Below are 14,179 nucleotides of genomic sequence, written 5' to 3'. Positions count from 1 at the left end.
TAGCGTAGCCGAGGCAACGAACAAAAGTTATTTAACAAATTTATTTATTAAATGTCAAAATAATTTATCAGTAATAACTGTGATCACTCTCAAATTTCGCATTTATTTTCATGACCGTGGGAAAGAACATTGCCAAGGCATAAATCGCTCGCTTTCTAATATTGTAAACTCCAATCAAATTGATGTTTATTAGCATTAGTTAATAAGAATTTATCTTATTGAACAATAAATAAATTGGCTAATCAACAGATAAATGGGCTACTCTGCAACCTAAAAACAGAGAAAATCGTTAGAATGTTGAACCGTTAGAGCTGTCATGCTGAGCTCAGAGTCTAAATAAATTTTATTAAAGCGCAAATCTTTGTTAAAGTAGTCAATCTATTATAAATATTCATTTTTAAATATAAATTATTTTTCAAGTTAATCTTTCTCGTTGTTTATTTTTTCATTCAAACGTTGAGTTAGTTTTCGAATTGTTTGAAGTTGTAACGCGAACAATTACAGGCTGTAACCGCGCTAAATTCCCCAAAACCTTAGAAAGATCACACAACATAACTTACAGTCTATAGTTTATGATTCCAAGTTTATTAAATATAAAAAATAAACGTAATTGTTATATTACTTTTGTTAGAATTTTGTTTTTGACCTAATAATTTAGCTATAATCATAATTTTCTGAAGTACGTAAAAATATGAAATTGCTTACTTTTGTAACCAATAAGGTTAAAGAGAAATAAAATAATATTTAAAATGAATTTGCGTATCTTTTATATGTTTTATGTTATGTCTTAAACCAAGCTATTAAGTGTGTTAAGCACCGCGAGAAAGGTGGACGGTGAATTGTAGAAAAGATACGAGATTGTAGATATTAATTTTGTAGTTGTCATACGCAATGTAATGTTTATGTAAGGTATAATATTATTTGTGTGATTTGTTAAGATAGTTTATATCATTATCTATTTAAAGGATAAATATAAATATATCTTTATACTTAAAATGAAATACAAATAAAAGATATTTTTTTATATTAAATATAATAAATATAAATACAAGTATTACTCGATATTATATATAATTCTTCATTAAATATAAAAAATGTCAAATACAATAAGTGGAAAAAACTTGTTACGGCCAGCTGGATTGCAATGTAAAAATCTTCAAGAATATTTAAAATCACGTCCACCAGAAGTATTAAACAAATTATATCATAATCCTCCAATTTGCTTGGCTGTGTTTCGGGAATTGCCAGTAATAGCAAAACATTATGTTATGCGATTATTATTTGTTGAACAACCTGTACCTCAAGCAGTTATTGCCTCTTGGTGTTCTAAACTTCATTTTGAGGAACATCAAAAAGTAGTTTTGATACTAAATGAACTAAATGTATGGAAAGAAGCATCAATACCAGGTGGACTACCTGGATGGATTTTAAATACTACATTCAAGAAAAACTTAAAAATCGTTCTTTTGGGAGGTGGAAAACCATGGACAATGTCGAACCAATTAGAAATTGATAGTAAACCTAGAGATGTTGCATTTTTAGATTCATATGCATTAGAAAGGTGGGAATGTGTTTTACATTACATGGTTGGTTCACAACAGCAAGAAGGTAATCTATTGAAAATATATCTTTTTAGAACTTTGATATGAATAATTACTATTATTTTACATTATAGGTATATCTGCTGATGCTGTTAGAATTCTTTTACATGCTGGCTTGATGAAGCGAGATGAAGCTGATGGAAGCCCAGTTATTACACAAGCAGGTTTTCAATTTTTGTTATTGGAAACTGCATCGCAGGTACCTAAACAAAATTATCTCTTCTAATACTGTTAGTAAACTAAGATTAAATTTACCAAATAAAAGTAAAAATGTGTAAATTTTATGCTATATTTATTACTTTAAATACATTATAGGTGTGGTATTTTATTTTACAATACCTAGATACAATAGAAGCAAGAGGACTTGACCTAGTTGAATGTCTTACTTTTTTATTTCAATTAAATTTCTCGACACTTGGTAAAGATTATAGTACTGAAGGAATGTCCGAAGGTCTGTCAACATTTTTACAACATTTAAGAGAATTTGGTTTGGTTTATCAAAGAAAACGAAAAGCTGGAAGGTAAAATGTAACATTTCTTTTTATTAAAATAGTTTTAATTATTTAAGATAAATAATAACATTATATTCAATGAATATGTTTAGATTTTATCCCACAAGATTAGCATTAAATATTGCAACTGGACAAAATAAACCATTGTCTAGAGATCCAGAGAAGGAGGGTTACATTGTTGTTGAAACAAATTACAGAGTATATGCTTATACAAACTCGAATTTACAAGTAGCTTTACTTGGATTATTTTGTGAGATGTTATATAGGTATGTATTTGAAGAAGTCAAATTCACTCCCTATTGATTGACACTCATATAAAAGCTTAAACTATTTTGTTTATAGGTTTCCAAACCTGGTTGTGTCAATATTAACAAGAGATTCTGTACGTCAAGCTCTGAAAAGTGGAATTACTGCTGCCCAAATTGTAGGGTATGTCTTTATTGAAATAATTCTTATATAAATATATATATATATATATAATAAACTATCAAAGTAAACAGTTAATTTGAACTCTGCTATATCAACAGTTATTTGCAGCAACATGCTCATGGTAAAATGATAGAAGCAGGTCCTCCAGTTTTACCACCAACTATAGTAGATCAAATTAAATTATGGGAAAATGAAAGAAATAGATTCATATTTAGTGAAGGAGTTTTATATAGTCAGTTTCTTTCTCAAACTGATTTTGAAGTGCTTAGAGATCATGCTCTTTCTACTGGAGTACTAATTTGGCAAAACGAAAGGTTTGTTTCTATATTAAATATTTTATTTATATATATTTTTTAAGAATTAAATAAACAAATGCTTAGAGTATGAAATATTTTGTTTTTGTAGGAAACGGACTATAGTAGTTACGAAAGCAGGTCATGACGACGTAAAAAAATTTTGGAAACGATATTCCAAAGGTTCCAGTTAGTACAGCAAGAATAGTACTAGAAAACTACTGTTTACAAACAATTCATATAGTAAAATTTCCTTTGCAATTATAATTATTTTTTCATTTTTAATATTTGCAAGATAAATGATTCATTAAATATTTTGTTATATGCCATAAAGTGTATAAAGTATAAATTTAAATATTATAAATGAAAAACAAAAATGTGTAAGAATATAAAAATCTAAGTCATTTAAGGCGAAAAATAAATATGATCAATTTTTATCAGTTTGTATCAATTATTTATTAACATCTCAGGTTATTTTAATGAAGAAGTTTAACCATTGCCAACTAAAAATTAACAATTCGTCGTAATAAATTACGTAAGCAAATACATATTGTATATTGAGATTTTTAATAAGAAACTAATTTTGTTCTTATTATATAGTTACAGATTACCCGCTTGTACACAATATCTATAATTTTGAAACTTATTTTCTATTTAATAAAATATAAATGATTTTGATAAAATATACAAGATAATTTTTATTTATCATAGCTTTGTTTAAAAAGATAATGTAAAAATGTGATGGAATATTCAAAAATTAATACACAAAATAAATCAATTCATTTGTATGTAATTTAAATTTGTTTAATGAAAGAAAAGATATTCAATTTTTTGTATAGAGTATCAGTCCCAAATATTAGATGATAAAAGAACTTGCTGTCAGTGCTGTGGTGGTGATGGTGTAGGTTTTGGCATTTTAGATAATAAACTTTGAATTTCTTTCTTTTCATCGTATGTTTTCCATAGTTCATATAAATTAATGATGTAACGTGCAATCTCTTGAATTTTTTCCATATCAGCATTTAATTCAGCAAACCATGCTTTTAAATCTTTTTGTAATATGACACAAGCTATTTGTAAACATCCTAAAAATATTTTCAATGATATATCATAATATAAAAGATATAATACATCCTATTATTAAAGTACTCTTTATATTTTCCTACCAATAGCTATTTGGTGTGGTGGATATAATAAACATACATCTGTACGTAAACTATCATTAATTATACGCCAAGCCAATGTAAGTAATTGTTCATCTGGCCCTACATCTTGAATGAGGATTAGTAAAGGTCGATATGGTTGATATACTATTAAACAACAATCTAGGTGTTCCAGAAGATAAAATTCACATTCTGAGATATGGCTTCCACGATAAGGAAATTCTTGTGAATAGGCATAATTGAATTTATTTTTTACTGAAATATATAATAATAACTATCTTAAATCATCACATATTTCTTTTCTCGGATATAGACTTATTTCATTCGATATTTATCTTATTCTATTTATTATATATAGTATACATACAATTACGTACCTACAGTTTGACAAGCTGCAATTAATCTATTGTGAGAAATAACTCCAAATTCTTCTACCTTTGAAGCTAGAAAAACTGATGTAGGTGCTAGTAATAAAGGATCTATACACTTTAAGCTGTTGCGAGCATAAAATCTTTTAAAATAAACAGTTGCTGTGGCTATAACTTGTTGTCTTAGCTTCAACTGTTCACCCAATACTTGTATTACTGAAAAAGTACAGAAAATACTTATTTAAATTATTTAATAAACAGATATATAAGCACGTGATGTATATAAATGATACAAATACAGTTACATTGAACTCATGGTATAACAATATTCCCTAATCTTCGCAATATTAAGTCACATTGACAACATTTTGGATTAATTGGCTAATCGAACATTTAGCTTACGATTAGAAAAAAAGATGAATAATTTTTGATATTCTTCTTCTGTGAAAATTGAAAGATCATGTTGTCGTTCTCGCACTAAATCCTGTTTATCTAGAAGCCATTGTTGACTAAAAGCATGAAGTATTTATTTGTATTATGAAATAAAGTTGCAAAATAAGAGCTTATGAGAATATCTTACTGATGTGAACTTTGCCAAAAATTGCCAGCCATATTAATATTAAGTTAATTGCCGGAAAAATAAGCAAGTTGTATATCACTGCAAACGTCTCTCGATTATTTCCAGATTCTAAAATATGCCGGTTTGCATTTATTCATTTAGTTGTTATTTACTTTAGTCACTACATATTTATAAAATTTAGTACGAACATCACGAATGTCAACATATTTTCATGGTCACTCGTATTATTTAAATTTATATTTTCTAAAACAATTTTAACGTGATTTAAGTAATCTTGTGTTTGAAAATTTACCAATTTCAATAGATTTAGTGACTTGTACCTATTTGATGCAACATTTCTTCATATCGTCCCGTCAAATTTCCCTATGTTTTCTGCATCGCTATTTGTTAAAAGTTAACCTCCGATAACTTAGATCCACGGTTAGATCCATGTTAAATCCTATACCAGTAACTTTTTAGTACCGGAAATACTTAAAAAGACGTTTTCCCGAATGTAACTGATAATGCAACGCGGTACAAATAGAAGTTTTAATATCTCAGATATAACATACTTCTAAAACTTTTCTGATATTTTACGTGATAAAGTATATTACACAGTACATGTTTTGTGTAAAATAAACACACATAAAATGACTTAACTAAAGAAAAATATGGATCAATGTTTCTTTCTACGCGTGGGAGTATGAGGATGAAGTAATGTATGTATGTTTCACTTCGTCAACACTTATCGATCATTAATTGTAATAATTAGTTAATTTTTTAAAAATAAATTAAGGAGTTGTTTAAAATTATATTACTATAATTTAACATTTGTTTCGTGAATTTGTATATTGTTGTATACTGTTTATTTTCATTGTTTATCGTATTTTAAATATACTTTATAGACATCTTTTTTTTTAACAATTATGAAATATAGCGTTTAAAAGTTTTATACGTCTGAAAATTATTTAGATATATTTAATTTAAAAAGCAAATTAATTAAATTAATAAACATCTTTTTCATTTATTTTATAATACTTCAAGTGTTTTAGTTTCACTTTTGTTTTTTATTTGAATTATTCTATAAAATCGATATTTTCATTTATTCAGTTACTTTATTAATATAACACGCTACTAAAATTACTGACATTTTTCCTTGAGCTTCTTTATGAAAATAGCATATATACATATACATGTATGTATATTAGTTTTTAAACGTTTTTTAAATATCATTGAATTCTGTATCTATAAAACAAATCAAGCATTATATGGTACATATAATAAAAATTTGTTCTATTATCGATTCATAATTACGGTTTAACATCGACTAGATAAATGTACTGGAAAATGAACGCCTCAAGTTCAGGGACGTATTTAAATAAGGATACACCAACCGATAGAAGTAACAAAGTCAATACCGCGTTTTATAAAATAAATAACTCATTATTAGATTATATGACATTATTATATATATGGTAACATCCTGTAATGTACATTAATTGCTAAACTACAATTTATTGAAATATAAAGTTAAAAATAACGTGTAAGTATTATTCGTTAATGTTTGATATAATATAGGAAATCGTTTAATAAAATGAGATAAATATGTAACAATTTATAAGAGATTTTTATCAGAAAGTCAGGAAATTATAATGCAAAATAATTTTTATGTAAATTTTATGGAAAAATAATGTCACACGAGAATTCAAAGGCTTAAAGCATGATAAAATTATACAATAAAAGAGGATAAGGATTATAGTGAAATATTTGATAAGTAATAAAGTAATTTCGCAGGATCATGAGTAACTTAAACGTACATTGTCCGCCATAGAGACGTTAGCGCGCTTAATTATTAACAAGACTGTATGGGCAGCATCGATGAATGAATCCTGTTGCGCAGACCGGTAGCTTTCATTGTAAAAGCGTCGATAGCTAGCATATAGTTAGTCAATTTTACGGGGTGAATGTCGATGCGCGAGTTTTTGGCCAGTATAGTTTTTTGTGATTTCAGTGAAAAATAGGAACGAAAGAAATTATACGGTACGGTTATATTTTTGCAAAATGATTGATATTTCAATTGTGGAAGATGTATTGGAGAAGATACAGAAAAAGAGATGTTTTCGAAACGAAAGCGACGGTCGGTAAAACCTAAAGGGAGCAGGCGTGGACTGCGAGTTCGAGTCGGGCGTGGGGATGAACTCTACGGGGAATGCGAGAGGGAGGAGGACTAGGGCGCTTCCTGTGGTTGGCACTAGCCTAAAAAAGCTCCATAAACAGAATCGTGGCCGAATGTCTTTTCAATGCAACGAAAATGGTGAAGTGTGGGAAAAAGTGGGCATTGAGTAAAGGCTTCGACAGCTCGAACCATGACAGAGGCGTCAGAGGAGTAAGTAATATTACAATGTCTGTGATACTTTCTGACGATTGTTCCGCTCCGAAACCTGAAATGTCCGTGACTATGGCTTAAGTTTTGTGCTCCTTTGATATCACGTTTACAGTGCGGCACCTGACAGTTCTGCCTGACCTCGTCCTACTCATTCTCCTGTCAACATTTTCGACACTTATCAATCATTGCATTTCAATTTCCTCAAATTTTACATGATCCTTCAAACGATTCTTCCCTTCTTAGAAACGTGTCATGATCGCTGAACACCTATAAAAATTTACACGAGTAAACGTATGATTTCGATTCAAGTGTTGGTGTGTTATCCTCTGTCCGTGTAGGGGTGACCGTTCATTCATTAAATCGATGTCAGCGCGTAACATCTGCTATCTCGTACATAATAGCGATTCTTCGCTTTCGCGTACATATCGGTCTTGCGCGTTTTTACAATATCTTTAAACCAATCTCGATCTTTTATTAGTTCCAATATTTCTTACCAAGTGTAAATTTATGAATAAAATTTCATTTCCTATAAACCTTATGTGACAGAAACAAATTCTTTATACAGCTGTGTAATATTGTTAATTAATATTTAAATATATTATTAGTTTTGTTCGTGATAAAAAAATAATAATATAAAACGCCATAAATATGCTTTTACTTTGCATTAAATAATATATGTAAGTTTTAAATATTTTTCTAAGAAATTTTTTAAGCAATTTCTAATAAGTATGTTTATGTTAAAAAGTGTTATTGTTAATTAGTGGTCACTTTGTAATTTCTTAAAATTTTATTTTTAGTGGTAACTATTTGGTGAGGGTTCGTGCCCAGGTAATGACAAGGGATGATAGTTCAGGTGGTTGGGTTCCTCTAAGTGGCGGTGGTTTAGCAAATGTTTCGGTTAGACGAAGACCAACTTCTTCAGGTGGACATCAGTCTAATAATACCAATGCATCTGGTATTTCTACTACGACTGTCTCTATTACTAGCAGTATACAACCTGTATCAACTACAAGTGTTACTAATACCCAAAGTCATGGATCTTCTAACAGTTCTCCACCTGGTGCAACTGAGAAGATGCATGAATACCTTATTTATGGGAAACGCATCACTGATCAATCAGTAATATATATATATATATATATATAAATATATTTATTAATAATTTAAATATATTGTAGTACGTGTATTTGTTGTAAAATATGATACAGAGTTATTTTCTTTTCCTAGGTTGTTCTTAGCTGTACAATTAAAAAAGATTTCGAATATAATAAGGTAATGCCAACTTTCCATCACTGGAGGACAGGAGAGAAGAAGTTTGGATTAACATTTCAAACAGCTGCAGATGCAAGAGCTTTTGATAAAGGTGTTCGCACAGCTGTTGAAGAATTGTTAGAAGGTAAATTGTTAATTTAACTATAGCATCTACTTCCATTATAACGATAGAATTAATATATCTTACAATATAATGACATAAATTTTTATTAATTTTATTCTTCTGCTACTTTTTGTGGAATGTACAAATGGTAAGGATACCAACGTTATTTTAAATATTAACTTATAAATGTTTACTTCAAATAAGGTTTTAACAATATATTTTCTATAATTCAGGGTTGGCCAATACCACATTATATGGCAACTCGTTAGATGTTGGGGATGAAGATGTTTTTATGGTATGTTATTTTGAAAAGAAATAGATAAGATATATCAACACATTTAAAATTGAATTTATTTCACAGACTTTAAATTTACCTGTGGAACCACCAGAACCACGTCCCTCATCGGATACACCTCATGGAATAGTACGACTGTCCAATTATCATTCCCAGTGTTCAGATCTTCCTGATTCACATAAACCTATTCATTATATTGGTGGACCATCTATAAAAGTGCCACCATCTCAGCATCCTTTGGCATCAACTGAAGATGTTGGATCAGATAGCTACTCTTATGTGCAGCTCACAACGCTTAATCATGAATATTTATATCCCATCATCGGTGATCATAAAGGAGACCGATTAAATAGACATAATACCGGCAGTTCTTTGAAGAAACCAGATATTATAGTATCCCAACCTTCTAAAAATACTATGAAACGTAATATCCGATTACGATGTAAACATTGCCAAGAGCTGTACACAGAGCAGCACAATCCTAGGGGGTCTTGTGAATACGCACCTGATCCTATTAGACGAGGAATCGCAAAAATTTCGTGTCTGTCTTGTGCTCAGGGTATGTTATACCACTGTATGAGTGATGCTGAAGGTGATTTTACCCAAAATCCTTGCAGGTGAGTAAAATTTTTGTTGATATGTTTGTCTAAGCTATTTTTTTTTATTCTTTAGAACTACTTTCTCAGTTGTATCATAAAGAAGCTTTCAAATGTAGGTTTTTGATATCTATAATGTATTCGATAGTTATTCATTAATTAAATCGTTATTATTTACTTTTGGGATGATTATCAAGACATAGCTAAGAATACATTATAAATCAATATTGAATTGTGCAGTTGTAGTACAGAAGAAGGATGTGGACGCAGATGGTTTGGTTTGGCATTATTATCACTGATCGTTCCTTGCTTGTGGATTTATCCTCCACTAAGAGCTGTTCATTGGTGTGGCACGTCCTGTGGAATGTGTGGAGGACGTCACCATCCGATGGAATAACTGGAGGAACCCTTTGATATCTCTGCTTCATACTCAGTTGAATCAACTAACTTTTCTTCATCACGCGGTGCTGTGGCTAATGTGTATGAATGTCATGATCTGAGTATGGGCCGTTGTCAGAGGTATCAAAGGGGTAGACAACTTCCAGTACATGCACTTATCCATCAGCGTCATCTCTGAAATAATTTGTTTTTAAAAAAGAAACAAAATGATAGGAGCGCAAATTATCGCATTTAGCCCTGAGATCATGTATATTCCATACATTTTGTATATTTTATTAGCAAATGCATTATTTAGACACATCTGTACATTAACAATTTGAGAATGGACATCGTTTAGTATTTACTCTGAATGATTGGTCCATAATAATATTATCTGGACTGACCAAGTATTTGTGATACATGGTGCACACTGTGAGAAATCAGTCAAGAAACGAAATGTAATTTGTTATTCCCAGTTTGAAAGCTAGTTTTCGCCTCATATAAAAACGATAAAGAAAATGTTTGCTGTATTATAAGATTAAATTCTGCTGCTATTATCGAGAAAGATGATTAGACAGAAATAAATTAAAAGTTTTTATTTTATTATAAATAAGTTAAAGATATTATTTATTAATTTGTACTTTGTATTGTATTTCGAATTTCATGAAACAAATTAAAAATAATGTGTAACATTTTATACACATAAAATTATACATATTACTTAAATTAGATTTATCTTTCCTTTTTTTTGTTTTTAAGGTAAGATTTTGTACATTTTTTGTATATCTGAATCCAATATTGTCAATATTGATAAATTTGTTTTTTAGCATTTTACATAATTTTACTAGAAAAAGTAATTTGAATCAAATTCAATTTATTTTTATTCAAGTACAGATTTTGAATCTCTTTTGGTAATTAGCACAAACTGGTTGGTAAAAGCTAGTTGCACTTTCACAAATATGTATTGAAATTAATGACTAAAAATTGTATCATGTTTTATAAAGAAATTATACGATCATTCGGGAATGATTGTGAATATATGTAGTAGAATATAATTTTGTTTATATATCACTAACATGCAATTCTGTTTTTAAGGATCTTTTGTATTGTGCTCTTTGTATTTACAAAATATCAATATTTATATAAACTACATAGTCAGTTATCTGTTAAATGGAACTTCTTACGCTACTATGTTGGCACAGTGTTAAATGCTAAATAATATCAGTATTTACTATTTACTAGCATGGTACTTTTAGTACTACCAATTTTATTGTTACTTCATGCACAATGAAAATAAGTATAAGAAACTTTAAGTACATGTATTGTCAGTTTGAGGCTTGTTATGTATATTGGAATATATTTTCAGTTTAAAACTAACTATATCTATATTGAAGGATAGTAAACTTGGTTTGCATAAAATAGATTGTTTACAGAAACGTGAAACTTTCTATTTTATAGTGTATTATAGTTCTTTAAGATACCTATACATACATGTATATGGCATTCTTTAAAAGATTCTGATTTATTGTATTATTTGCATACCTAATTATTTTTTTAACTACATTAGTAATTAGGAGGTAATTCGTTTCATTCTATATATTTTACAGTAATTGAATGATATGAATATATCATTGTTGCATATTTAGGAGAGTAAGATATTTTTAAAAGAAGGTCGTGGTTGGTTTTTAGCAATAATTCCGCTTATCGAAGATCTGATTATGTATGCTTTATAAATAATTGGCTTTATAAACCATAATGTGTGGTTTTAAAGGTTTATTTGTTTTAAGAATCCATATTTTGTATTCAAATTTTAGTTGACAAAGAATTAATTCTGATCTCATTAAATTGCTATAAATCTTTAAGCGCAACACAAAAGCATAGTTGTTTTCTGGTTCATACTACATAATTATAAATGGTAATGCAGAAAAACTAATAATTTAAAATTGAAGCTTCTAAAGTGACATGATAGATAGAATCAGTGAACATGATCTAAATGTTGTAGGATGTTTTTACATCATTTTTGAAATACAATTTCTAATACATATGCGATAAAGTCAGATGCTGCTTTGGAATAACAAAGTAAATTAATTACTAAATGGCTTGATTAATAAGACTTTTGCAGACACACTTAATTAATTTAAAAGGAGAAATATGTATTTTAAAAACATACATAAAGAGAAGAATTAATTATTATTGTTCAATAAGTTTCATTATGTCTTACGTTTCTAGTCCAATAATAATAATTTATGTGTTTAGTTCATTTATTAATTAAAACTTTTTTATGTCAAAATTGTCTTATGCTGAAAACTTTAAGTCATGTATGTATAAATCTTGTATATCTGTGCAGTTAATGTAGTTTTATTAACAAATAGTGAAAATTATTTGACATAATGTATTATACATATTTAATCTCAATTAATTTTAATTATTTTATTTCTCTTTTACTCTTAATCCGATCTAAAATATTTTTTATATTTCTTATTTAACATTAGATATTAAAATATCTCTTATAGTTTACTAATCTTATATGACATGATTAAATACTACAAATTGCATTGGCATAACAAATCTTATATCTGCTTTTGTGAGTTGATTACTTCATGATTATACTTAATGATATCATAATATTTTATCTCTCTGAGCTTCATATAATTTTTTAATATATATATACATATATATGATTGCTGTGGTTTCCTAATGTTTCTAATAATTTTATTATATTTGTTTACTTCGCAAATAACTTGTAAAAACCTACAAAATTTAAATAGAGACGGACAGAGAGCAGAAATATCCATTTAATAATAGATTTAATATCTCTAGACAGCAACACTCTCTTATTCATAAAGTCAATTTTTATATTACAATATATTCGTTTTTCATATATTAATATCTCATTAATAAATATAATATAGATCTTAGTTTTAAAAGCAACAGTTTTGTGTTGTATAAGATAAGATACATTTAATATATTACATATAACTACTAAATTAAATTTAAATTTGTACATGCTAATTCTTTTAACAGAAGGGAGGGAGAGTATTAAATACAACTTATAATAAAGATACTTCCAAGAAAATAATGATCTTTCATTTTGATAATATAAAAAATTGTATTTATACTTTTACTTAATAAGCTCAGGGAGATATACAACAAAAGTGGTATAATTAGACTTCCTATATACAATATGCGTTTATCGTAAATTGATTAATATCAGTCAGGATTTATTTTATACAGGAAATTTTATATAAAGATCTTTAGAATTACAAATCCACAAAATTCGAAAGAATTTTATTTAAAAATTTGCAAACTATGTAAATATTAAATTGTTTACTGCCATAGAAAATCGATAGTTTAATTTTGATATCAAACAAATTTTTTATTTTTATTGATTTAAAGTATTCCATTGATACATTATGTAATGTAGACAGTCTCTTTCTGTACAATATTTAATTAAATATCATGACCCGTTTTTAGTTATAAATAAGTACAAAAAATTATTTTTTCAATAAGTCCGTTGTGATGACTCATACCAAATGAGAGATACATATATAATCATATTCACAGTGTAGTTTTGTATGACATTGTATGAATGTACTTCTATTTAAATTCTTTTACTTATGGAGTATGACTGTAGGTTGCGATTGATCTGAGATATTATAACGTGTCTATAATTATAGTGATCAATAATGAGCAGAAGATATAAATAAATATAGTTTGTACGATAATTATATGACAATGTTGATGATAATAATTATCGACACTGATATGTATGGATGCATGAAAAGAAGCGCAAGTTGCGTAAGCATATATAACGAGCTAATGAACGTGGGAACGTATGCACATATAGATACGAATATGTATACATAAAGTTATTGTGAAAGTTGTCAAACTGGGAAAATGCATAAAGGTGGTGCCTGCCAGAAATGGAAAACATGTAAACAAATTAGTGGCAGTGCTCAAAAACGATCAGTTTGCAAAAAAACTTATAGGGTATTTTCACTGATAATGTAAATGCTGCAAGATTAACAAATACAATTTTAATTTACAGATTCATTATATCATAAATGTTTAAATCTTGTATCATTGTAATTAAAAATATGTATCATAATCCAAATGTATAAGAAATAAATATATTGTATCATGACAAAATGTCATATAAATCAAGTTTGTTGTTCTAAAAGTTTATGAAATACATTACAGTACATTCTGGAAATATGTTTTCAT

At 28.1% G+C, this 14,179-nt stretch overlaps 3 protein-coding genes across 7 annotated transcripts; 2 read left to right on the top strand and 1 right to left on the bottom strand.

Annotated features, from left to right (window-relative positions):
- Nucleotides 1-524: 524 nt before the first annotated feature.
- On the top strand, nucleotides 525-3,272 carry LOC126868898 (general transcription factor IIH subunit 4). Of its 2 annotated transcripts, XM_050624873.1 has the most exons (7): nucleotides 526-1,608; nucleotides 1,676-1,800; nucleotides 1,917-2,122; nucleotides 2,206-2,379; nucleotides 2,456-2,542; nucleotides 2,641-2,856; nucleotides 2,948-3,272. In XM_050624873.1, exons 1-7 carry the CDS (start codon nucleotides 1,095-1,097, stop codon nucleotides 3,027-3,029), a joined length of 1,404 nt encoding a protein of 467 aa, XP_050480830.1. In that variant the 5' UTR covers nucleotides 526-1,094; the 3' UTR covers nucleotides 3,030-3,272. The 2 variants fall into 2 exon arrangements, with proteins under 2 accessions (XP_050480831.1, XP_050480830.1); XM_050624874.1 differs by lacking the exon at nucleotides 2,948-3,272 and having other exon boundaries at nucleotides 525-1,608; nucleotides 2,651-2,855.
- Nucleotides 3,267-5,423, bottom strand: LOC126868903 (cyclin-C). 2 transcript variants are annotated; one of them, XM_050624883.1, is made up of 6 exons: nucleotides 5,267-5,415; nucleotides 4,947-5,189; nucleotides 4,769-4,875; nucleotides 4,376-4,582; nucleotides 4,002-4,253; nucleotides 3,267-3,920 (listed from the first exon to the last, which is right to left on the bottom strand). In XM_050624883.1, the coding sequence occupies exons 2-6, from the start codon at nucleotides 4,976-4,978 to the stop codon at nucleotides 3,715-3,717; spliced, it is 804 nt and encodes a 267-aa protein (XP_050480840.1). In that variant the 5' UTR covers nucleotides 4,979-5,189; nucleotides 5,267-5,415; the 3' UTR covers nucleotides 3,267-3,714. The 2 variants fall into 2 exon arrangements, with proteins under 2 accessions (XP_050480840.1, XP_050480841.1); XM_050624884.1 differs by lacking the exons at nucleotides 4,769-4,875; nucleotides 4,947-5,189 and having other exon boundaries at nucleotides 5,267-5,423.
- Nucleotides 5,424-5,487: 64 nt separating this feature from the next.
- On the top strand, nucleotides 5,488-14,168 carry LOC126868899 (sprouty-related, EVH1 domain-containing protein 1). Of its 3 annotated transcripts, none has more exons than XM_050624875.1 (7): nucleotides 5,488-5,644; nucleotides 6,937-7,311; nucleotides 8,109-8,430; nucleotides 8,539-8,707; nucleotides 8,920-8,981; nucleotides 9,048-9,598; nucleotides 9,818-14,168. In XM_050624875.1, exons 2-7 carry the CDS (start codon nucleotides 7,292-7,294, stop codon nucleotides 9,972-9,974), a joined length of 1,281 nt encoding a protein of 426 aa, XP_050480832.1. In that variant the 5' UTR covers nucleotides 5,488-5,644; nucleotides 6,937-7,291; the 3' UTR covers nucleotides 9,975-14,168. The 3 variants fall into 3 exon arrangements, with proteins under 3 accessions (XP_050480832.1, XP_050480833.1, XP_050480834.1); XM_050624876.1 differs by having other exon boundaries at nucleotides 5,493-5,644; nucleotides 8,956-8,981; XM_050624877.1 differs by lacking the exons at nucleotides 5,488-5,644; nucleotides 6,937-7,311 and adding an exon at nucleotides 7,414-7,988.
- The last annotated feature ends 11 nt before the right edge of the window (nucleotides 14,169-14,179 follow it).

Source organism: Bombus huntii, chromosome 8 (assembly GCF_024542735.1).
Source record: "Bombus huntii isolate Logan2020A chromosome 8, iyBomHunt1.1, whole genome shotgun sequence".
Classification (NCBI taxonomy): Eukaryota; Metazoa; Arthropoda; class Insecta; order Hymenoptera; family Apidae; genus Bombus; species Bombus huntii.
The sequence above is the reverse complement of the archived record's forward strand: the minus strand, read 5'-3'. Positions and strand labels throughout refer to the sequence as shown.